This window comes from Melanerpes formicivorus, unplaced genomic scaffold, assembly GCF_026170545.1.
Source record: "Melanerpes formicivorus ecotype bairdi unplaced genomic scaffold, bMelFor1.0.p_v2 SCAF_21, whole genome shotgun sequence".
NCBI classification, from domain to species: Eukaryota; Metazoa; Chordata; class Aves; order Piciformes; family Picidae; genus Melanerpes; species Melanerpes formicivorus.
Window position 1 is genome coordinate 11,327,292 of NW_027142373.1, and position 20,567 is coordinate 11,347,858.

Genomic DNA, 20,567 nt, shown 5'->3' on the forward strand with positions numbered 1-20,567 from the left:
AGGAGGTTGACTTGCTGAAGTGTGTCCAGAGAAGGGCAAGGAGGCTGGGGAGGGGTCTGGAGCAGAGCCCTGTGAGGAGAGGCTGAGGGAGCTGGGGTTGCTTAGCCTGGAGAAGAGGAGGCTCAGGGGAGACCTCATTGCTCTCTCCAACTCCCTGAAGGGAGGTTGTAGCCAGGTGGGGGTTGGTCTCTTCTGCCAGGCAGCCAGCACCAGAACAAGAGGACACAGTCTCAAGCTGTGCCGGGGGAGGTTTAGGCTGGATGTTAGGAAGAAGTTCTACACAGAGAGAGTGATTGCCCATTGGAATGGGCTGCCCAGGGAGGTGGTGGAGTCACCATCATTGGAGGTGTTCAGGAGGAGACTTGATGGGGTGCTTGGTGCCATGGGTTAGTTGTTTAGGTGGTGTTGGATTGGTTGATGGGTTGGACGCGGTGATCTTGAAGGTCTCTTCCAACCTGATCTGGTCTATTCTATTCTATTCTATTCTATTCTATTCTATTCTATTCTTGGAGCAAGAGCTGCAAAACTGAAGGCAGTGTTGGAGGTGGAGGCTGAGCAGTGCTGATGGCAGCTGATGTCTGGCTAGAAGCCCTTGCTGGCCCTGGGCTGGTGTTGCAGTGGTGAGCAGACTGGGGGAAAACAGGGAGAGAAAACAGAGAGGGGAGCTTCTGAAGGCAGTGTTTTGAAAGTGCCTCTTAGGTTTTGGATAAAGGGAAAACAAACAACAGCAGAGTGGGGAATCAGCTTCTGTCCTGTCACTTTTCTGCTGGAAGCCTGTGGAAAACAAACATCTCAGAGGCAAAGTGTTTGCATTGGCAGGGCTTTGTTAGCCAAGTGGAAGGAGGCTTCCAGGCTCCCAGTGCTCTGGGCTTTCCTCAAGATGGGGAGCTGTGATTATTTTCTCTCCTAGCAGGGTTTCCCTGCTTTCTCTCAAAGTCAAGGCTGTAGGAAAATAGCTTTATGGAACCACAGACTGGGCTGGCTGAGAAGGGACCTTTAAAGTTCACTGACACCAACACCATCCCCGCCCTGCCCTGCAGTCAGAAAGGACATCTGCAACCAGAGCAGGTTGCTCAGAGCCCTGTTTAATGGCTTTGTTCCTGTAACTGGAAGGCTGGGGAAGGGTCTGGAGAGCAGGGCTGGGGAGGAGCAGCTGAGGGAGCTGGGAGTGTTCAGTGTGGAGAAGAGGAGGCTGAGGGAGACCTCATTGCTTGCCACAACCAACCTGAAAGGAGGCTGCAGTGTGATGGGGGTTTGGTCTCTTCTCCCTGCTCTCAGGTGATAGAAAGAGAGGAAATGGTCTGAAATTGTGCCAGGGGAGGTTCAGGTTGGAGATGAGGAAAACTGTCTGACAGGGGCACCTCCATCCTTCTTCTTTTCCAGGTTCCTCTCTATTTCAGTTCCCTTACTCCTTGCATGGTCAGGAAAATGGGAGCTGATAGGAAAGTCTTCATCTGTCAGCTTGAAGGGCAAAGGGCTTACAGGTGGGGCCCTCACTCCAAGAAGGACATTGAGGGCCTGGAGCAGGTCCAGAGAAGGGCAAGAGAGCTGGGGAAGGGTCTGGAGAGCAGGGCTGGGGAGGAGCAGCTGAGGGAGCTGGGAGTGTTCAGTGTGGAGAAGAGGAGGCTGAGGGGAGACCTCACCACAGCTAACCTGAAAGGAGGTTGCAGTGAGGTAGGGGTTGGGCTCTTCTCCCTAGGATCAGGTGACAAAAGGAGAGCAAATGGCCTGAAATTGGTTGGAGATTAGTAATGATGTCTTTGCTGCAAGAGTGGTCAGGGATTGGCAGAGGCTGCCCAGGGAGGTGGTGGAGTCCCCAGCCCTGGAGGTGTTCCAGAAATGCATGGCCATGGCACTTGGGGACTTGGTTTGATGGCCATGGCGGTGCTGGGTGGTTGGACTGGATGATCTCAGAGACCTTTTCCAACCTTCATGACTCTTTGCCTCTTTGATACAACCTGGCTTTCCACTGGGACACTGCAGGGAAGGAGACAGCTCTCTCCTTGCAGATACTGAGGGAAGGAGCCTCCAGATCCAGTACCATGTGGATATGGCTTCTGCCTGCCTTATATCACTGCAAGTTCTCAGCACATCTGGGCTGAGAGCAGTTCCAGTAACATTAAAATGTACTATTTTGGTTGGCACAGGGACTCTGTGGTATATGCCAATTAGTAATGGCTCTTGGAAACAAGCTGCCTTCAACCTCTCCCTGAATTATTCCCTGGAGAAATTATTCAATTAAGTACAGCTAAAATTAATGTCCATGGGTTTTGTTTGAATCAAACCAAACAAGCAGCTGGGAAAGGGAAAAACTTCTCAGTGTCTGCTTTTCAAAGAGCAGCTCCAGCTAACAACTGTCTGCTGGAATGGAGGCTGCTGTTTGTTTGCACAGAGTGCCACAAGCTCGGTGTGGTGAGGGCTGGAAGGGACCTCTGGGGATCATCCAGTCCAACCCTCTTGTAAAGCAGGGTCACCCACAGCAGGTTACCCTCTGTTCTGCCCCAATGAGGCCACAGATGGAGGCCTGGGGCCAGCCCTGGGCTCCCCCAGTTCAAGAGAGACAAAGAACTGCTGGAGAGAGTCCAGGGGAGGCTGCAAAGCTGCTGAGGGGCCTGGAGCAGCTCTTTGAGGAGCAAAGGCTGAGAGCCCTGGGGCTGAGAGCCTGCAGAAGAGCAGCCCCAGAGGGGAGCTGAGCAATGCTCAGCAAGAGCTAAAGGAGCTGTGGGGGGCAAGAGGCTGGGGGCAGACTCTGCTGAGTGGTGCCCAGGGACAGCACAAGGGGCAGTGGGCACAGACTGGCAGCCAGGAGGTTCCATCTGGACAGGAGGAGGAAGTTGTTTGTTGTGAGGGTGCTGGAGGCCTGGAGCAGGCTGCCCAGAGAGGTTGTGGAGTCTCCTGGTGTGGAGAGCTCCCAAGCCCAGCTGGGCACTATGCTGCTGGGCAAGCTGCTGTGGGTGCCCTGCTGGAGCAGGGGGTTGGACTGGCTTAGCTCCAGAGACCTCTTGCAACCCCTCCATGCTGGGATTCTGTGACCCCCATGAACACCAGTGAGATTTTGGGTAGTACCTTGGAGTTTGAGCAGGAAGGGGGAGCCCATGCCTGGCCTGACTCAGTGCCTGTGCCATGGAGAGCTGTGCACCTCCCAGAGCCTGCCAAAGCTGGGCATGGTTTGAGCAGCAGTGCAGAGAAATTTAGACTCTTGGCTTTTTTTTCTCTCTCTTTTTGCTGTGTTTTTCTCTTTTCACTCTGCCTTGACAGTACCTCTGGCACGTGGTGTGAAGGTTCTCTGGGTTTCTGATGTGCTTCCATTAGTTCCAATCTTCATTTCATAGCCCTGGCATTTGGAACAATGCTGCTTTCTTGCTGAGATGTAATTATGGCCTTTGGACATATAGAGGTTGGCATTCACTCTATGATTCATTCCTTTGGTATCTCCCTCTTCTCCTGAGGCACCAGAGACCTGCAGGAGGGAGGGAATGGAGGGAGGGAAGCCTGCTTGGCTTCTCCACCAAATCCCAGCCTTGTTGTAAGGTGGTTGTGCAGCAGAGGCCCGTGTTTCAGGGGTTCAGGCCCCTAGGTGTTTCTCTGCAGGCTGGCTGCAGCCCTCCCTGGCTCGTGGTGGGGTGTCCTGTGGTGAGGCTCTGCTCATCGAGGAACACCGTTGAGTGAGCTCCAAATGCAGATCCACACAGCTCCAAGGAAAGGTTTGCTCAGCAGAGCTGTTCTGCTCATCTCTGACCAAGGGCCAGGGCTGGCTTCTCTCTCCCTGGGCTCTGATTCACCTGGCTGCTCTCTTCTGACTTTTGAGTTCATAGTATCACAGTATCAGTCAGGGTTGGAAGGGACCACAAGGATCAGCTAGTCCCAACCCCCCTGCCATGGGCAGGGACACCCCACACTAGATCAGCCTGGCCAGAGCCTCATCCAGCCTGGGCTGAAACACCTCCAGGGACAGGGCCCCAACCACCTCCCTGGACAACCCATGCCAGGGCTTCACCACTCTCATGGTGAAGAACTTCCTCCTCCCCTCCAGCCTGAATCTCCCCACCTCCAGCTTCATTCCATTCCCCCTAGTCCTAGTCCCCTGAGATCCTGAGCAGTGCCTCCCCAGCCTTCCTGTAGCCCCCTTCAGATACTGGAAGGCCACAATTAGGTCTCCTCAGAGCCTTCTCTTCTCCAGACTGCACAACCCCAACTCCCTCAGTCTGTCCTCACAGGAGAGCAGCTTCAGCCCTCTGCTCTTCCTCCTGGCCCTTCTCTGGACACCTTCCAGCACCTCCAGATCCCTCTTGTAATAGGGGCTCCAGAACTGGAAGTTGCTCACTCCATGGACGGAATGATGCAGCTCAAGGATTCACACTGACAGACTGCATGGGGTTGGAAGGGACCCTCCAAGGGCATCTTGTCCAACCCCCCTGCAGGCAGCAGGGACACCTCCAACTAGAGCAGGCTGCCCAGGGCCACAGCAAGGCTGATCTTGAATGTCTCCAAGGATGGGGACTCAACTGCATTCCTGGGCAGCCTTTTCCATTATTTCCCCATCCTCATTGTGTAGAACTTCCTCCTGATGTCCAGCCTCAATCTGCCCTGTGCTTGCCACTGGTGAGGCCACACCTCAAATCCTGGTTCAGTTTTGGGTCTCTCACTCCAAGAAGGACATTGAGGAGCTGGAGGATGTCCAGAGAAAGGCAACAAAGCTGGGGAAAGGTCTGGAGAACAGGGCTGGGGAGCAGCTGAGGGACCTGGGGATGTTCAGCCTGGAGAAAATGAGGCTGAGGGGAGACCTCAATGCTCTCCACAGCTCCCTGAAAGGAGGTTGGAGCCAGGTGGGTGTCAGTCTATTCAACCAAGGAAGAAGCAACACAGCAAGAGAAGATGGCCTCAGGTTGCACCAAGAGAGGTTTAGGATGGGCATTGGAGACAATTACTTTGTGGAAAGGGTTGTCAAGGCCTGGCCCAGGCTGCCCAGGGCAGTGGTGGAGTGCCCATCCCTGGAGGGGTTCCAAGGCTGTGTAGCTGTGGTGCTGAGTGCCATGGCTTGGTGGTGCCCTGGCAGTGCTGGGTTAGTGGTTGGACTCTTATATTAAAAGTCCTTTCCAACCAGATTCTCTTTGATGCCTCTCTCTGTCTTGCTGCTCTTTAGTCCCTGCTGAGAGCGATGTGGTATTGAGCTTTTGTCTTTCATGTGAGCTCAGGTTGGACTTGATGATCCCAAAGGTCTTTTCCAACCTGCTTGATTCTGCTCTATTCTCATGACCTAGCAGTGGACTTGCTCCTCTGTCTTCAGCATGCTGGTCTGGATGTAGCCAGCAGGAGTAGGGCAGGGATCATGCCCCTGTGGTGGGCACTGGGGAGGCCACAGCTCAGCTCCTGGGGTCAGGCATGGATCAGCAATGGTGTGGCCAGCATGGTGTGGCCAGCAGGAGTAGGGCAGTGGTCATGGCCCTGTGGTGGGCACTGGGGAGGCCACAGCTCAGCTCCTGGGGTCAGTCATGGAGCAGCAATGGTGTGGCCAGCAGGAGTAGGGCAGTGATCCTGCCCCTGTGGTGGGCACTGGGGAGGCCACAGCTCAGCTCCTGGGGTCAGGCATGGATCAGAGTGGGGCTGGCTGCACGCTGGCAGAGCCTTGGCTGTGGGGTGAGAGGTAGAGTGGCTGAAGGGGCTGGAAAAGGAGAATTTTCACTCTGAAAACATTTGGGCTTCTCATTTTGCTGTCAGAAGTGGGATTCTGAGGCAGGCTGAAGGCTGGTTATTCACTTCAGGCTGAGCATGGAGGGGTTCCAGCCCGAAGGGCAGCGTGGAGGAGGTCAAGCTGCCGGCGCAGGCAGCGCTCTGGGATGTGCTGTTTTTATCATCTGTCAAAGGGTTTGCCAGTGGAAACTGTTCCCCTGGAAAGCTTCTGAGCAGCTGCAGAAAGACTTGATGGCTGGGCTGACACAGAAGATGGGGCTGCCAGAGGAGGCTGGCTTCAGACCCGTCGGAAGGGCTGTGAGGAGCGTCGGCTGGGGCAGTATGGCAAAGGCAGATGGTGGCCGGGGCGGAGGAGCTGCGCTCTGCGCCGTGCTGCCTGACAGCGCCACGGGCAAAGCCGGTGCCCGAGCCTGCAGCCTTTGCGAGGAGGAGGAGCAGGGGAGAGAAGGGAAAGGATCCATGCGGACACAGCAGCCTGCTCCTGGCTGGGCTGCAGCTTGCCTGCTTTCCCGGCCGGCAGGAGCGCAGGAGGCGGCCGGGCGGTGATGCACGGCCCCGGCCCGCGCAGGTGGCTCCCGGCTGGCGCTCCCAGCCCACGGCAGGCTCTGGAATTCTCCCCACCGTGGCTGGGGGGAAGCAGAAGCAGCTTCTCACAGGAGGCATGGCTGGCTGCAGGAGCTCAAACGGCACGTTTCTGATATGCATGGCAGCGGCAAAGCCTTGGAAGGGAAAGGGGATGAAGGATGAGCTTTTTCCTGAGGAATTCCGAGGCTGCCACAGGGCTGCTTCTGCTCCATCTCTTATCATCTGTCTTCCATTGGTGTCCTGTGCATAAATCTTCAGTTGCTAGCTATCAGCAGATGGGATTTTAAAGGAGTGTGGAGCTGGGCTCTTAGCACTGCTGCCAGGCTGGTGTTCCCCTGCAGTTTCAGGAGAGGCTTTTGTGTTTTGAGAGATGGCTTTTGAGCCATCTGAACACACAGACACACACACACAGACACACACACACAGACACACACACACACACACACACACTGACACACAGACACACAGACAGACACAGACACACAGACACACAGAGACACAGACACACACAGACACACACACACACACTGACACACACAGACACAGACGCAGACACACACAGACACACACAGATGTGCACATGGATGGACCCCAGAAATGGGCCGCAGCCAAGTGTGATGTGAATATGACCTGGAGTGCAGCCTTGTGGCCCTCCTCTAGACTCACTCCAACAGCTCTGTGGCCTTCTGATGTTGGGGACACCACAACTGGACACAGTATTCGAGGTGTGGTCTCAGCAGAGCAGAGCAAAGGGGCAGAATCACCTCTCCTGACCAAGGTGAATCATAGAATCACAGAATTGTCAGGGTTGGAAGGGACCTCAAGGCTCAGCCAACTCCAACCCCCCTGCCATGGCCAGGGACACCTCACACTGCAGCAGGTTGCTCACAGCCACATCCAGCCTGGCTGCAAACACCTCCAGGCAGGAGGCTTCCACCACCTCCCTGGGCAACCTGTGCCAGGCTCTCACCACCCTCCTGGGGAACAACTTCTTCCTCACATCCAATCTCAATCTACCCATTTCTAGTTCTGCTCCATCCCCTCCAGTCCTATCCCTCCCTGACACCCTCAGAAGTCCCTCCCCAGCTTTCTTGGAGCCCCCTGCAGATCCTGGAAGGCCACAAGAAGGTCTCCTGGGAGCCTTCTCTTCTCCAGACTGCACAGCCCCAACTCCCTCAGTCTGTCCTCACAGCAGAGCAGCTCCAGCCCTCTGCTCATCCTCATGGCCCTTCTCTGGACACCTTCCAGCACCTCCAGATCCTTCCTGGAATAGAGGCTCCAGAACTGGACCCAGAGCTCCAGATGGAGTTAAGGTGAAGTCAGGCTGGGGTCTGGAGAGGGGTGGCTCCTGCCTCTTCCACAGGGATGCTTCTCCCATCTCTCCCAGCCTGCACCCATGCTCAGCCTGGCTGCCCTGCATTGCTCCACACCACATGTTGCCAGAAATCAAAACCCTTTGCAGTGGGGATTTAACCAAAGGGGAAAAGCCCTTTGTTCAGTTCAGAATATCTCAACCTGCATTTTTTGCTGTCATCTGCTTGCTTTGCTCTTCCCCCATGGCACATTGTCTGTGCTTGTGGATCTCCTGCATGGAATTCATCCTGGCCCCAGGAGGGCAGCCCATGCCCTCTCCATCACAGGTTCCATGGCTGGAGCAGCAAAGGCAGGACAGCAGATGGGCTTGTGACAGCAAATGTGGCCCTTCCTTAGCTTTTGTCTTTGTTTAAGGTGTGCTCATGTTGATCTGCAGTGGTTCCAGCCATGGGGCAGCTCACACCTCTCTGGGCAGCCTGGGACAGGCTCTCACCACCCTCATGGGGAGCAACTACTTCTTATGTCTAATTTAAGTCTCCCCTTCTCTAGCTTGGATCCATTCCCCCCCAGTTCTATCACTCCCTGACACCCTCAGAAGTCCCTCCCCAGCTTTCTTGGAGCCCCTTTCAGATACTGGAAGGCCACAGGGTTTGTTTGGCCTCAGGGTCAAATATTTCTTCCTTCTCCCCAGCTTGAATCTCCCTCTTTGAGTTCCAAGCCATCCCCCCTCGTCTTGTCCCAACAGGCCCTGCTCAAAAGTCAGTCCCCAGCTTTCTGCTCAGCCCTTGAAGGCCACCAGAAGGTCTCCCTGGAGCCTTCTCCTCTCCAGGCTGCCCAAGGCCAACTCTCTCAGCCTGGCCTCACAGCAGAGGGCTTCCAGCCCTGCCAGCATTGCTGTGGCCTCCTCTGGCCCTACTCCAACAGGTCCCTGTCTGTGCTGTGCTGAGGGCTCCAGAGCTGCCCCAGCCCTGCAGGGGAGGTCTGAGCAGAGCACAGCAGAGGGGCAGAATCCCCTCCCTGCCCCTGCTGCCCACACTGCTGGGGCTCAGCCCAGGGCAGAGCTCATGTACAACAGATGAGCAACCTTCAACCTTCTCCCACCCCAGCTGGTCTGAAATTACTCAGGCTCTAATACCAGGGTTGTGCAGACAATTCTGATCTCCTGTTTCAAGATCCTGCTTCCCTGAGAGGAGACCTTGGCCACAGTACAGCTGGTGGTTTAGATGTGGTGTGCAGTGCAGTGTTACAGAAATGTCCTTCATTAGGTCTCTGGCAGCCCTTCAGCAGTCAGCCTGCTTCTCCCTTCTGCTCCTCCTGACAGGGGCACCTCCATCCTTCTTCTTTTGCAGGTTCCTCTCTATTTCACTTCCCTTACTCCTTGCATGGTCAGGAAAATGGGAGCTGATAGGAAAGTCTTCATCTGTCAGCTTGAAGGGCAAAGGGCTTACAGGTGGGGCCCTCACTCCAAGAAGGACATTGAGGGCCTGGAGCAGGTCCAGAGAAGAGCAAGAGAGCTGGGGAAGGGTCTGGAGAGCAGGGCTGGGGAGGAGCAGCTGAGGGAGCTGGGGGTGTTCAGTGTGGAGAAGAGGAGGCTGAGGGGAGACCTCACCACAGCTAACCTGAAAGGAGGTTGCAGTGAGGTAGGGGTTGGGCTCTTCTCCCTAGGATCAGGTGATAGAGGAGAGGAAATGGCCTGAAATTGGTTGGAGATTAGTAATGATGTCTTTGCTGCAAGAGTGGTCAGGGATTGGCAGAGGCTGCCCAGGGAGGTGGTGGAGTCCCCAGCCCTGGAGGTGTTCCAGAAATGCATGGCCATGGCAGTTGGGGACTTGGTTTGATGGCCATGGTGGGGTTGGGTTGCTGGCTGGACTGGGTGATCTCAGAGGGCTTTTCCTCTTGAATTAATGATGTGGTAAGAACCTCCCTGTGCTGTCTCCCCATGCCAGTCCCAGCACATTTGCAGTGGAGAAGACTCTGTTCAGACCTCCTGCTTGTGCCATGGTGTCCCCAGCCCTTCACCTGCTCTCACCTCTGTGTTGCACCCAAGCACTCACTGCTTGTTGGGTTGTGTGCTTGGGGGAGGGACCTGCTGCCCTCAAACCTGCCTCAATCAAGGGACATCCAGATCTGGAGCAATGCTGCTCCCAAGCTGTACAGCCCAGGTCTCTGGGTCAGAAATGTCTGCTGTGGGTTGGTCTGATAGGAGAATGCCTGGGCCAAGGGGCTGGAAAGTAGAGGCTGTAGATGGAATCCCCATGGCTGTGCCTGGGGCTTTGAAATGAACAGGTTCAGAGTGCATTGGGTTGGAAGGGACCCTCCAAGGGCATCTTGTCCAACCCCACTGCAGGCAGCAGGGACACCTCCAGCTAGAGCAGGCTGCCCAGGGCCACAGCAAGGCTGATCTTGCATGTCTCCAGGGTTGGGACCTCAAGCATAACCCTGGGCAACCCGTGCCAGTATTTCCCCACCCTCACTGTGCAGAACTTCCTCCTGATGTCCAACCCAGATCTGCCCTGCTCCAGTTTCAAACCATTGCCTCTCATCCTGTCCCCACAGCCCCTTCTGATCAGTCCCTCCCCAGGGATGCCAGCAGATTTTCCTGCTCACATTGGTTCCCAGTTAGCTGCAGCTTGTTCAGCAGGATGTTTTTGAAGGAGGCTCTGGTCAGTGTTGGCAGAGGGAAGTCTCCAGTTTCCCAAGCAGGCTCTTATCAGCTTGGCCTTGGGAGTGCTGGGAACTTGTGGCAGGTTTTGTCCTTCAGAGGGGAAGAGGAGAACAGCTGCCCCTGCAGCCAGCTCTCTGCTGCTTTTCCTGTGTGCTGAGTCACACCAGACAGATAAACTTGCCCCAAAATGTTGTTGGCTTTGCTGATGTTGGACCTGGGAAAGTTGGGTGGGAGGAGGAAGAGAACTGCTATCTGCACTGAGATGTGAACAAACCCTGGAGCTCAGATACCTGGGGTGGCTGAGGACAGGGGGTGCTGCTGCAGGGGCAGCAAGAGCATCTTCAGCCTTAGAAGTAACATCACTGGAAGGCTGGAGAGTAGGGGCAGAGGGAACCTCATGAAGGTCACCAAGGGGAAGGGTAGGGTCCTGCACCTGGGGAGGAACAACCTCCTGCAGCAGCACAGCTGAGGAGGGACCTGCTGGGGAGCAGCTCCACAGAGGAGCTGGGAGTGCTGGGGAACAAGGAGCATGAGCCAGCAGTGTGCCCTCGTGGTCAAGAAGGCCAATGGTGTCCTGGGGTGCATGAAGAAGAGTGTGGCCAGCAGGTCTAAAGAGGTTCTACTCCCCTTCTACTCTGCCCTAGTGAGGTCACATCTGGAGTGCTGGAGCCAGTTCTGGGCTCTCCAGTTCAGGAGAGACAGAGAACTGCTGGAGAGAGTCCAGGGGAGGCTGCAAAGCTGCTGAGGGGCCTGGAGCAGCTCTGGGAGGAGCAAAGGCTGAGAGCTCCTGGGGCTGAGAGCCTGCAGAAGAGCAGCCCCAGAGGGGAGCTGAGCAATGCTCAGCAAGAGCTAAAGGAGCTGTGGGGGGCAAGAGGCTGGGGCCAGACTCTGCTGAGTGGTGCCCAGGGACAGCACAAGGGGCAGTGGGCACAGACTGGAAGCCAGGAGGGTCCATGTGAGCAGGAGGAGAAAGTTGTTTGTTGTGAGGGTGCTGGAGGCCTGGAGCAGGCTGCCCAGAGAGGTTGTGGAGTCTCCTGGTGTGGAGAGCTTCCAAGGCCAGCTGGGCACTGTGCTGCTGGGCAAGCTGCTGTGGGTGCCCTGCTGGAGCAGGGGGTTGGCCTGGCTGATCTTCCAGAGATCTCTCCCAACCTCCTCCATGCTGGGGTGCTGTGAATCTGTGAGTTTGTGTCTGGATCAGGGCAGTGCTGGCGAGGAGCTGCTTAGGCACAGGAGCAGGGGATGGTTTCAGTCTGTAGGATAAAGGGGAGGCTGCTCACAGAGGGAAGCTGTTGATACCTGGCCTCTGCCTTCCTTCCATCTGGACATGGAGCTGGTTTGGGCTGCAGGACAGGAATCAGGAGCTGCCATTTGCAGGCAGCCACGTTTGCAACCTGCAGGAGTTTTTATCTGCTGATGTCATTTCACATAAGGATTCACTGAAGCTGAGGGGGTGTCTGTGGGGTGGACTTAAAATGCATCCATCTCCTGACTCCAGGGAGCAAAGCCTCCATGCTCTGAAAGCCTTGGAAACTTTCCTTTGTGTCTTCAGAACCCTGATTGATTTTCAGTTGTTTCCTGTTGCCCATATGTACAACCAAAGTGGATTTGTCTGTGTCTAGACACGAGGCTTGTTGCTTGGTAGGGTCTGAGGATCTGAATGACCAGCTCTGGATTTTGGGGGAGACCATTCCCTTTGAAGCCCTGGTAGAAAAGCAAATGTTGAGGTATTTGTAGAATGGGTTGGGTTGGAGGGGGCCTTCAACATCACCCAGTTCCAACCCCTTGCCATGGGCAGGGACACCTCCCACCAGCCCACGTGGCTCAAGGCCTCATCCAGCCTGGCCCTGAAACACCTCCAGGGAGAGGACATCCACAGCCCCCCTGGGCAGCCTGTGCCAGTGTCTCCCCATCCTCACTCTAAAGAATTTCTTCCTCATCTCCAGTCTCAATCTGCCCTCTCCCAGCTCAAAGCCATGAAGATGATCAGAGGAACACCTCCCCTGTGGGGACAGGCTGAGAGAGTTGGGGCTGTTCAGCCTGGAGAAGAGAAGGCTCCAGAGAGACCTCAGAGCTGCCTTGCAGTATCTGAAGGGATTCTGCAGGAAGGCTGGAGAAGGACTTCTCACAAGGGTGTCTAGAGACAGGATAAGGGGGAATGGTTTTAAGCTGAAGGACAGTAGGTTTGGACTGGATCTTAGGAAGAAGTTGTTCCCCATGAAGGTGGGGAGACTCTGGCACAGGCTGCCCAGGGAGGTTGTGGCTGCCTCCTCCCTGGAGGTGCTCAAGGCCAGGCTGGATGAGGCCTTGAGCAACCTGGTCTAGCTGAGAGGCAGCCCTGCCCGTGGCAGGGGGATTGGGGTAGATGATCTCTGAGGCCCCTTCTAGCCTGAGCCGTTCTGTGGCTCTGCCATGGCCAAGTGCTGAGATGCTGTGTTCCAGGGACTGCAGTTTCAGGTTTCCTGTCTCATGTACACTAATTCTCCTACTCTGGCTAGTGTCCTGTGGCTGCCATCATCTCCATGGCTACCTAGGCTGACCCTGCTGGTTCAGGCTCTTTCCTCCCTCCACTCAGCCCAGCAGGAGCGTGCTGAATCCCGGCTCGGAGTCTCCTGCTTGGCGTTCCCCTGGATTTGGACCTTTCAGCAGCCAAATCAAAGGCTGCAGCTGCTTTCCATTTGGGAGCCTCCAGCAGGGTTGTGCTGGCTGAGCAGTGCTGCTGCAGGCCTCAGGGATTAACGCTCCTGTTTCTTGTTCCCCCCAGAGATCATCGACGACCTGACCAACCTGGTGGAGAACACCGACGACAAGGTCCGCAGCCAGACGCGGCATGTCAAGCTGGTGGAGAAGAAGTCAACCTCCTGCGGTAGGCAATGGCTTGGGCACCCATCCTGCCCTCTTCCTAAGTGAGGAGCAAGTAGCTGAGCCCTGGGAGGCTGTGCAGAGCGAGCTGCCCTCAAGGCCAGCTTCTCTCAGGAGTTAGGAAGTCCATCTCTGCAGGCGCCTTCAGCCGGTGTTGCGGGTTGGGGGATCCGTGGGATGGTTTGGTTTGGAAGGGACTTCAGAGACCACCAAGCTCCAAGCCCTTTGCTGTGGGCAGGGACAGGTTCTCTCTACAACTACCTGAAGGGAGGTTGTAGCCAGGAAGGGGTTGGTCTCTTCTCCCAGGCAACCAGCACCAGAACAAGGGGACACAGTCTCAAGCTGTGCCAGGGGAAGTTTAGGCCGGAGGTGAGGAGAAAGTTTTTCACTGAGGGAGTCATTTGCCATTGGGATGTGCTGCCCAGGGAGGTGGTGGAGTCCCCATCCCTGGAGGGTTTCAAGAGGGGATTGGATGTGGCACTTGGTGCCATGGTTTAGTCATGAGGTCTGTGGTGCCAGGTTGGACTGGATGATCTTTGAGGTCTCTTCCAACCTTGGTGATACTGTGAAATAGAGCAGGTTGCTCAAGGCCCCATCCAACCTGGCATGGTAGGAGTTGGTAGGAACCTCTGGGCATCATCTGCTCCAGCTCCCAGAGCTTCACTAGGGCACAGCAGAGCAGGAGGGGAACCTTCCTTGACTTGCTGTCCATACTCTTCTTCATGCACCCCGGCAGACCACTGGCCTTGAGGGCACACTGCTGGCTCAGGAGAGCTTGCTGTCCCCCCAGCACTCCCAGCTCCTGCTCTGTGGAGCTGCTTCCCAGCAGGTCCCCCCTCACCTGTGCTGCTGCAAGAGGTTGTTCCTCCCCAGGGGCAGGACCCTACCCTTGCCCATGTTGAACTTCATGAGGTTCCTCTCTGAGCTGTGCTGTTGCAGTTGGCTTCCTCAAGCCATTTGTCTCCAGGCTTGCACAATGTTGTGCTTGGAAATTGTGGGGCTGTGTGTAATTAGTGTGGTTTGTGTTAATTAGAGTGAAAAAAACTTGTGAGCTACCAGCCCTTACAAAGCAGGCACAGCAGGGAGTGATGCTGGGGGCATGTCTCTGGTGCTGTTCTGCAGGAGTATGTTCTCAACCACATGCTGTTCACAGCCTGCCAGGCATGAAATCCTTGCTGGGGACTCGTTGAGCAGTGTGTGAACTGGCAGGGCTGAACTGGAGTCCTTTCCATACATAAGGACTCTCTGCTCTCTCAAGGGAGATTCTCTCAAGGGAGATTCACTCAGGAGAAATTCTTTCAAGGGAGATTCTCTCAAGGGAGGATCTCTCAAGGGAGGATCTCTCAAGGGAGATTCTCTCAAGGGAGGATTTCTCAAAGGAGGATCTCTCAAGGGAGGTTCTCTCAAGGGACGTTCTCTCAAGGGAGATTCTCTCAAGGGAGGATCTCTCAAGGGAGGTTCACTCAAGGAAGGTTCTTTCAAGAGAGGTTCACTCAAGGAGGATTCTCTCAAGAGAGATTCTCTCAAGACAGCTCTCTTCTCTCAAGGGAGGTTCTCTCAAGGGAGGTTCTCTCAAGGGAGGATCTCAAGGGAGGTTCTCTCAAGGGAGGTTCACTCAAGGAAGGTTCTCTCAAGAGAGGTTCACTCAAGGAGGATTCTCTCGAGAGATTCTCTCAAGGGAGATTCACTCAGGAGAAATTCTTTCAAGGGAGATTCTCTCAAGGGAGGATTTCTCAAAGGAGGATCTCTCAAGGGAGGATCTCTCAAGGGAGGTTCTCTCAAGGGAGATTCTCTCAAGGGAGGATCTCTCAAGGGAGATTCTCTCAAGGGAGGTTCACTCAAGGAAGGTTCTTTCAAGAGAGGTTCACTCAAGGAGGATTCTCTCAAGAGAGATTCTCTCAAGACAGCTCTCTTCTCTCAAGGGAGGTTCTCTCAAGGGAGGTTCTCTCGAGGGAGGTTCTCTCAAGGAGTTCCACTCAAGGAGGGTTCTCTCAAGAGAGATTCTCTCAAGGGAGGTTCTCTCGAGGGAGGTTCTCTCAAGGAGTTCCACTCAAGGAGGGTTCTCTCAAGAGAGATTCTCTCAAGGGAGGTTCTCTCAAGACAGCTCGCTTCTGTCAAGGGAGGTTCTCTCAGGGAGTTTCCCTCAGGGAAGGTTCTCTCAAGGGAAGTTCTCTCAAGGGAGGATCTCTCAAGGGAGGTTCACTCAAGGGAGGTTCTTTCAAGAGAGGTTCACTCAAGGATGATTCTCTCAAGGGAGGTTCTCTCAAGGGAGTTCCACTCAAGGAAGGTTTTCTCAAGGAGGGTTCTCTCAAAGGAGATTCTCTCAAGGGAATTCCACTCAAGGAGGGTTCTCTCAAGGAGTTCCACTCAAGGAGGGTTCTCTCAAGGGAGGTTCTCTCAAGGAGTTCCACTCAAGGAGGGTCCTCTCAAGGGAGGTTCTCTCAAAGGAGATTCTCTCAAGGGAGGTTCTCTCAAAGGAGAGAATGCAGGTTCCTCTCTAGGCTGAAGGGCTGAGGGTTTGGTAGCAGTGTCTGGGGGAGATGCTGTGGGTGATGGCAGCAAATGTCTTTATCTTGGGAGGGTGAGCACGAAGTCCAGTGTGGAGCAGCTGGGGGAACTGGGGTTGTTCAGCCTGGAGACAATGAGGCTGAGGGGAGACCTTTTGGCTCTGTACAGCTCCCTGAAAGGAGGTTGGAGCCAGGTGGGGGTCATTGACTTCTCCCATGTATCAAGTGATAGGACAGGAGAAATGTCCTCAAGCTGCACCAGGGGAGGTTTAGGTTGGACATGAGGAACAATTTCTTCCCCTTGAGGGTTGTCAAGGCCTGGCCCAGGCTGCCCAGGGCAGTGGTGAAGTCCCCATCCCTGGAGGGATAGCAAAGCTGTGTAGCTATGGTGCTGGGGGCCATGGCCTCGTCATGAGGTCTGTGGTGACAGGTTGGACTCAATGACCTTTGAGGTCTCTTCCAATCTTAGTGACACTGTGATACTGTGATGGCTTAGTGGTGCCCTGGCAGTGCTGGGTTAGTGCTGGGAGCTGATGACCTGAAAGGTCTCTTCCAACCAAACCAGTTCTGTGATTCTGTGACTGGAGGATGAGCTCTCTGTGGAGGTGATGGTAGTGAGACACTCCTGGAAGCAGTGTGTCCAGTTCTGATGTCCATGGCTCATATTTGCTGTCCTGCAAGCCTCAGACTGCTAAGAGGGATAATTTATGCCCTGTGAGGTTTGAGTTACAGTCAGCAGTTAATGAAATTTGTCTCATGTGGCTCAGTGAGGAGGAAGCTGAGAGCTGACTTGGTCCCATCGCTGCTTCTGGCTGCTGAGGAGCTTTTATCCCAGCCAGGGAGGATCTAGCAGGGGGGAAGCAACCAAGCTGGTGTGGCAGTGAGACATTTTTCAGGCTCTGAGGGTGTAGCTCAAGGCTTGCTCTGGTTTTCCATCAGCAGTTAAGGTTTTGAAAGCTCAGCTGATGGAGGTTGATGAAAATCTGTGGCTTCTTCTGCAGGTTAAAGTTGACTCCTCAGAGGCATTTGTCTGTGGTTTCCCTCCTGCCAGCTACAGGCAGAAAGGGAGGTTCATGGCTGCCTTTGTGATTCTGGTTTTTAATTTCATGTTGACTCAGGATGGATTAGAATCAAAACTGAATTGCACTTGGATGATGCTGAGTACCCCTGGGAGCCTTTGGAGTCTCCCCTTCGTCTCTGTGCTTTCAGTGTCTGCATGGCTTCAGGGAAGCCCAAGGTGAAATGCCTGCACAGAGGGCAGTGAATCACCCCGAAGAGCTTCTCCCTCCCTAGGTGTTTCTCCCCCCTTTTTGGCTCCTCAGGCAGCTGCAGTTGCTGGATTATGAGCCTGTCTCTTTAATTCCAGAGCCCATGCTGGAATTCGAGAGGAGGAGGAGGTTGGGAGAGGCAAAGGCTGGGAGGATCCTGGGCTTGGATTCCTTGGGGGTGACCTCTCTCACCCTTTGCACATTGAAAAACATTTCTCTGGCGGGGCTGGTGAGAAGGGGCTGGTGAGAAGGGGCTCCTGGGTGCCTCTTGCCTCTGCTCCAATCGGGCTGCCCGTGTTTGCATGACAATCCGGGGCTGTGCAATCGCCGGGCATTGCCTCGCCTCGCAGCCTCGCCTCGCAGCCACGCATCCCATCCTCACATCGCTGCTTTACTCTGCCCGGCCTCACCTTCAGAGCCACGGTGCTGGAAGACACAGGCTCTGATGGCATTCATCCCATGCCTTTTCCACCCTTCCCCTTGGCTCTGGAAGCCAAGTGCTGCCTTCAGCTCAGAGCAGCCCTCCGTGTTAGGTGCAATCATTCCTTGGACAAAAAGCAAGGAGCAGGAGAACTGGCACCTGCTAGGGTAACTTTATCCAAGTGTTGGGTTTGGTGGGTTTTGTTTTCACACACACACACACACAGCCCCCTTCCAACATTTCATTTAAGCTGCTAAAAAGTGGAGCAACTCTTTAGCTGTGGCACCTCACTTGGGGTTTAATCCTGGGTGAAGCGCTCAGCCTTCCCCCGTGCCAACTCCTTCCTTGCCCCAAGGTGTGCTGGGTCCAGACTCTGCATCACTCCAGCATCTGCTTGTTTCTGTGGGTTGTTTGGGGCTTGGTTTTCCCCCCACCCCCCCGGTTTTTCAAAGCAGGCTATCTTTTTCTTTTGCTGAAGAGTGCCCATTCTGGAGCTGTGGCTTACAAGCAGAGCAGCCTGGCAGGAGCAGTGGAATAATCACCCTTTTTATGAGCAAGAATGTAAGGCAGCAGTGGGTGGGTCTTTGTTAGCAGCCACTCTAATCATAAAAAAATCAAAGTCTTGCTGATGAAATCCAACTTTAATCAATGTTTCAACATCTCCCTCACACACACAAGCAGCGTTTCAGGCTTTGGAGGTTGGGTCCAGCTTGATTCAGTCCGTGGCCAGCTGGCCCCGGGTGCCACCCTCTCTTGGCACCTCCAGCCACGCTCAGCCCTGGCACCAGCCTCCAGGTTGGTTTTGGGGTGGCTTGGTTCGTTTGCAGCTTATTTTCAATGCCATTTCTCTTGCTGGCTCAAGAGCTGTTGACAATCCCACCCCTTGCTTCTGCCCAGGGAAGGCTGCCCTGGTTGGAGCCCGTCTCCCTCGGTGGCCCTGGGGCAGCTCCGTAGTGGTGGCAGTGAGAACTCCCAGGGAGGGCAGCAGAAGAATGATCCTGGGCTGGGGTGCTGCCTTTACGAAATTGTTGTTGAAAATCATCAGTCATCTGCAGGGCAGTGTTTGCAGGCTGCTTGGCATTGTCTGGGCACTGCAGAGGGTGTCTGGCCCTATGTATTGCTTAGAGTTCAGAGCTCTCACCACAACGTACACTCGAGTCGTCAATCAAACCTTCAGCTGCTCTCCCAAACTCTCTGCAGCAGTGGCTCTCTGCTCACTCCTCACTCTCCAGCTTTGCCACTGGTTCTCTGGGGATTTTTGTCCCCACTCTATCCCAGTTTGCCCAGTTTGGGGGGGATTTAGTGCAGAGTAACACAGACAGACTCACAGATTGCATTGGGTTGGAAAGGATCCTCCAAGCTCATCTTGTCCAACCCCCCTGCAGGCAGCAGGGACACCTCCAGCTAGAGCAGGCTGCCCAGGGCCACAGCAAGACTGACCTTGAATGTCCCCAGGGACAGGGCCTCAACCACCTCCCTGGGCAACCAGTTCCAGGGTCTCCCCACCCTCATTGTGCAGAACTTCCTCCTGATGTCCAGCCTAAATCTGCCCTCTTCCAGCTCAGCCACTGCCCCTTGTTCTAGCACTACAGCCCCTTCTAAAGAGTCCAGTGTTTGTTGCTGAACAAGGTCCAGGGGGGCTTGCAACACAGGGCACAGCTGGGAGCCTGGTGATCAGATGTGGTGTGCATGGAGGTGATTGGAGCCTCCCTGTGCCATGGTGCCAGAGTTCTTCTTCCAGAAGAGGAGGCTGAGGGGAGACCTCATTGCTCTCTTCAGCTCCCTGAAAGGAGGCTGCAGTGAGGTGGGGGTTGGCCTCTTCTCCCTAGTCACAGCTGATAGGAGGAGAAGAAATGGCCTGAAATTGTGCCAGGGGAGGGTGAGGCTGGAGATGAGGAGAAATGTCTTTGCTGCAGGAGTGGTCAGGGACTGGCAGAGGCTGCCCAGGGAGGTGGCGGAGTCCCCAGCCCTGGAGGTGTTCAAGAAGTGTGTGGCCCTGGCAATTGGGGCCATGGTTTAGTGGCCATGGTGGTGTTGGGTTGATGATCTTGGAGGGCTTTCCCAACCTAAAGATTCCTATAATTCTGTGATGATCTGATTCAGGTGGCGTGAAACTACACCACAAACTGAGGAGAGGGTCTGTGGGATCCTGCTCCTGGTCCTACCCACATCATTCTTGTCCATGGCTCTCTCATAGCCAAGGAGAAGAGCTTTTTTCCCTGAGGAATCACCATGGGAGATCAGGACTCTGTCACAGTGCAAGCAAGTTAGCAACAGCAAACTCCTTTTAACAGCCTTGCCCATCCCCTTCCAAGCAGCACGAGGGAAGCAGACAGTGTCTGTGCAGTTACCACTGTGTGCATCCCTCTGACCTTCCACATGAGGATCATAGAATCATGGAAAAGACCTCAGGGATCATCAAGTGCAACTTACTGCCTCTCACCCAACACCTCCTGGCAACTAAACCATGGCTCCAAGTGCCACAGCCAAGCCTTTTTGGAACACCTCCAGGGATGGAGACTCCACCACCTCCCTGGGCAGCACATCCCAATGGCCAATTACTCTTGCTGGGAAGAACTTTCTCCTCACCTCCAGCCTAAACTTCCCCTGGCACAGCTTGAGACTGTGTCCTCTTGTTCTGGTGCTGCTTGCCTGGGAGAAGAGACCAACCCCCACCTGGCTACAACCTCCCTGCAGGGAGTTGTAGAGAGCAAGAAGGTCTCCCCTGAGCCTCCACTTCTCCAGGCTAAACACCCCCAGCTCCCTCAAGAGGGAAATGAGAAGCAAGCCCTGGCCAGAGCCTGCTGGGCCAGTCTCCATGTCCTGTAAGACAAACCACAACTGCCAAGTGGTGGCTGAGGGATTTTCTTTCCCTTGCCTCCCGTTTTCTCCTGTTCCACAAGATGGCATTGCAATCTAATCACCTTCCTCCAGCCCCAGGTGGATGCTCTCCTCTCCCCTTTGCCTCCTCAGGGAGCTTGGTGGAGATGTTTGAAAGCAGTGTAGGCTCCCATAAAGTTAGCTGCTACCAAGCTGGGGCTTCTTATCCTTGCAAATCACCAAAGCACCGAAATTAAAGGCAGAGCTGTGCCAAACCTATCAGTTGGAAGCTTTCAGAAGGTTTAATTGGTTTCAAACCAGAGGAGCCTGGGTGGCATTAAGGTTTCCTCTAGCAGACCATGATTCATGCAGGCTGGAGCCTTTCCTGCCAGATTCTGTGGTCACTCTGCTCTAAGTTCTGGTTGTTTTTTGCCATG

At 54.8% G+C, this 20,567-nt stretch overlaps 1 protein-coding gene across 1 annotated transcript in view; it reads left to right on the forward strand.

Annotated features, from left to right (window-relative positions):
• Positions 1 to 20,567, forward strand: part of STX8 (syntaxin 8) — a 169,554-nt gene that overhangs the window by 89,432 nt on the left and 59,555 nt on the right. The window contains exon 7 of the mRNA XM_068151605.1: positions 13,017 to 13,118. Within this exon, the coding sequence (XP_068007706.1) occupies positions 13,017 to 13,118 (102 nt within the window). The remainder of the gene's footprint in view (positions 1 to 13,016; positions 13,119 to 20,567) is intronic.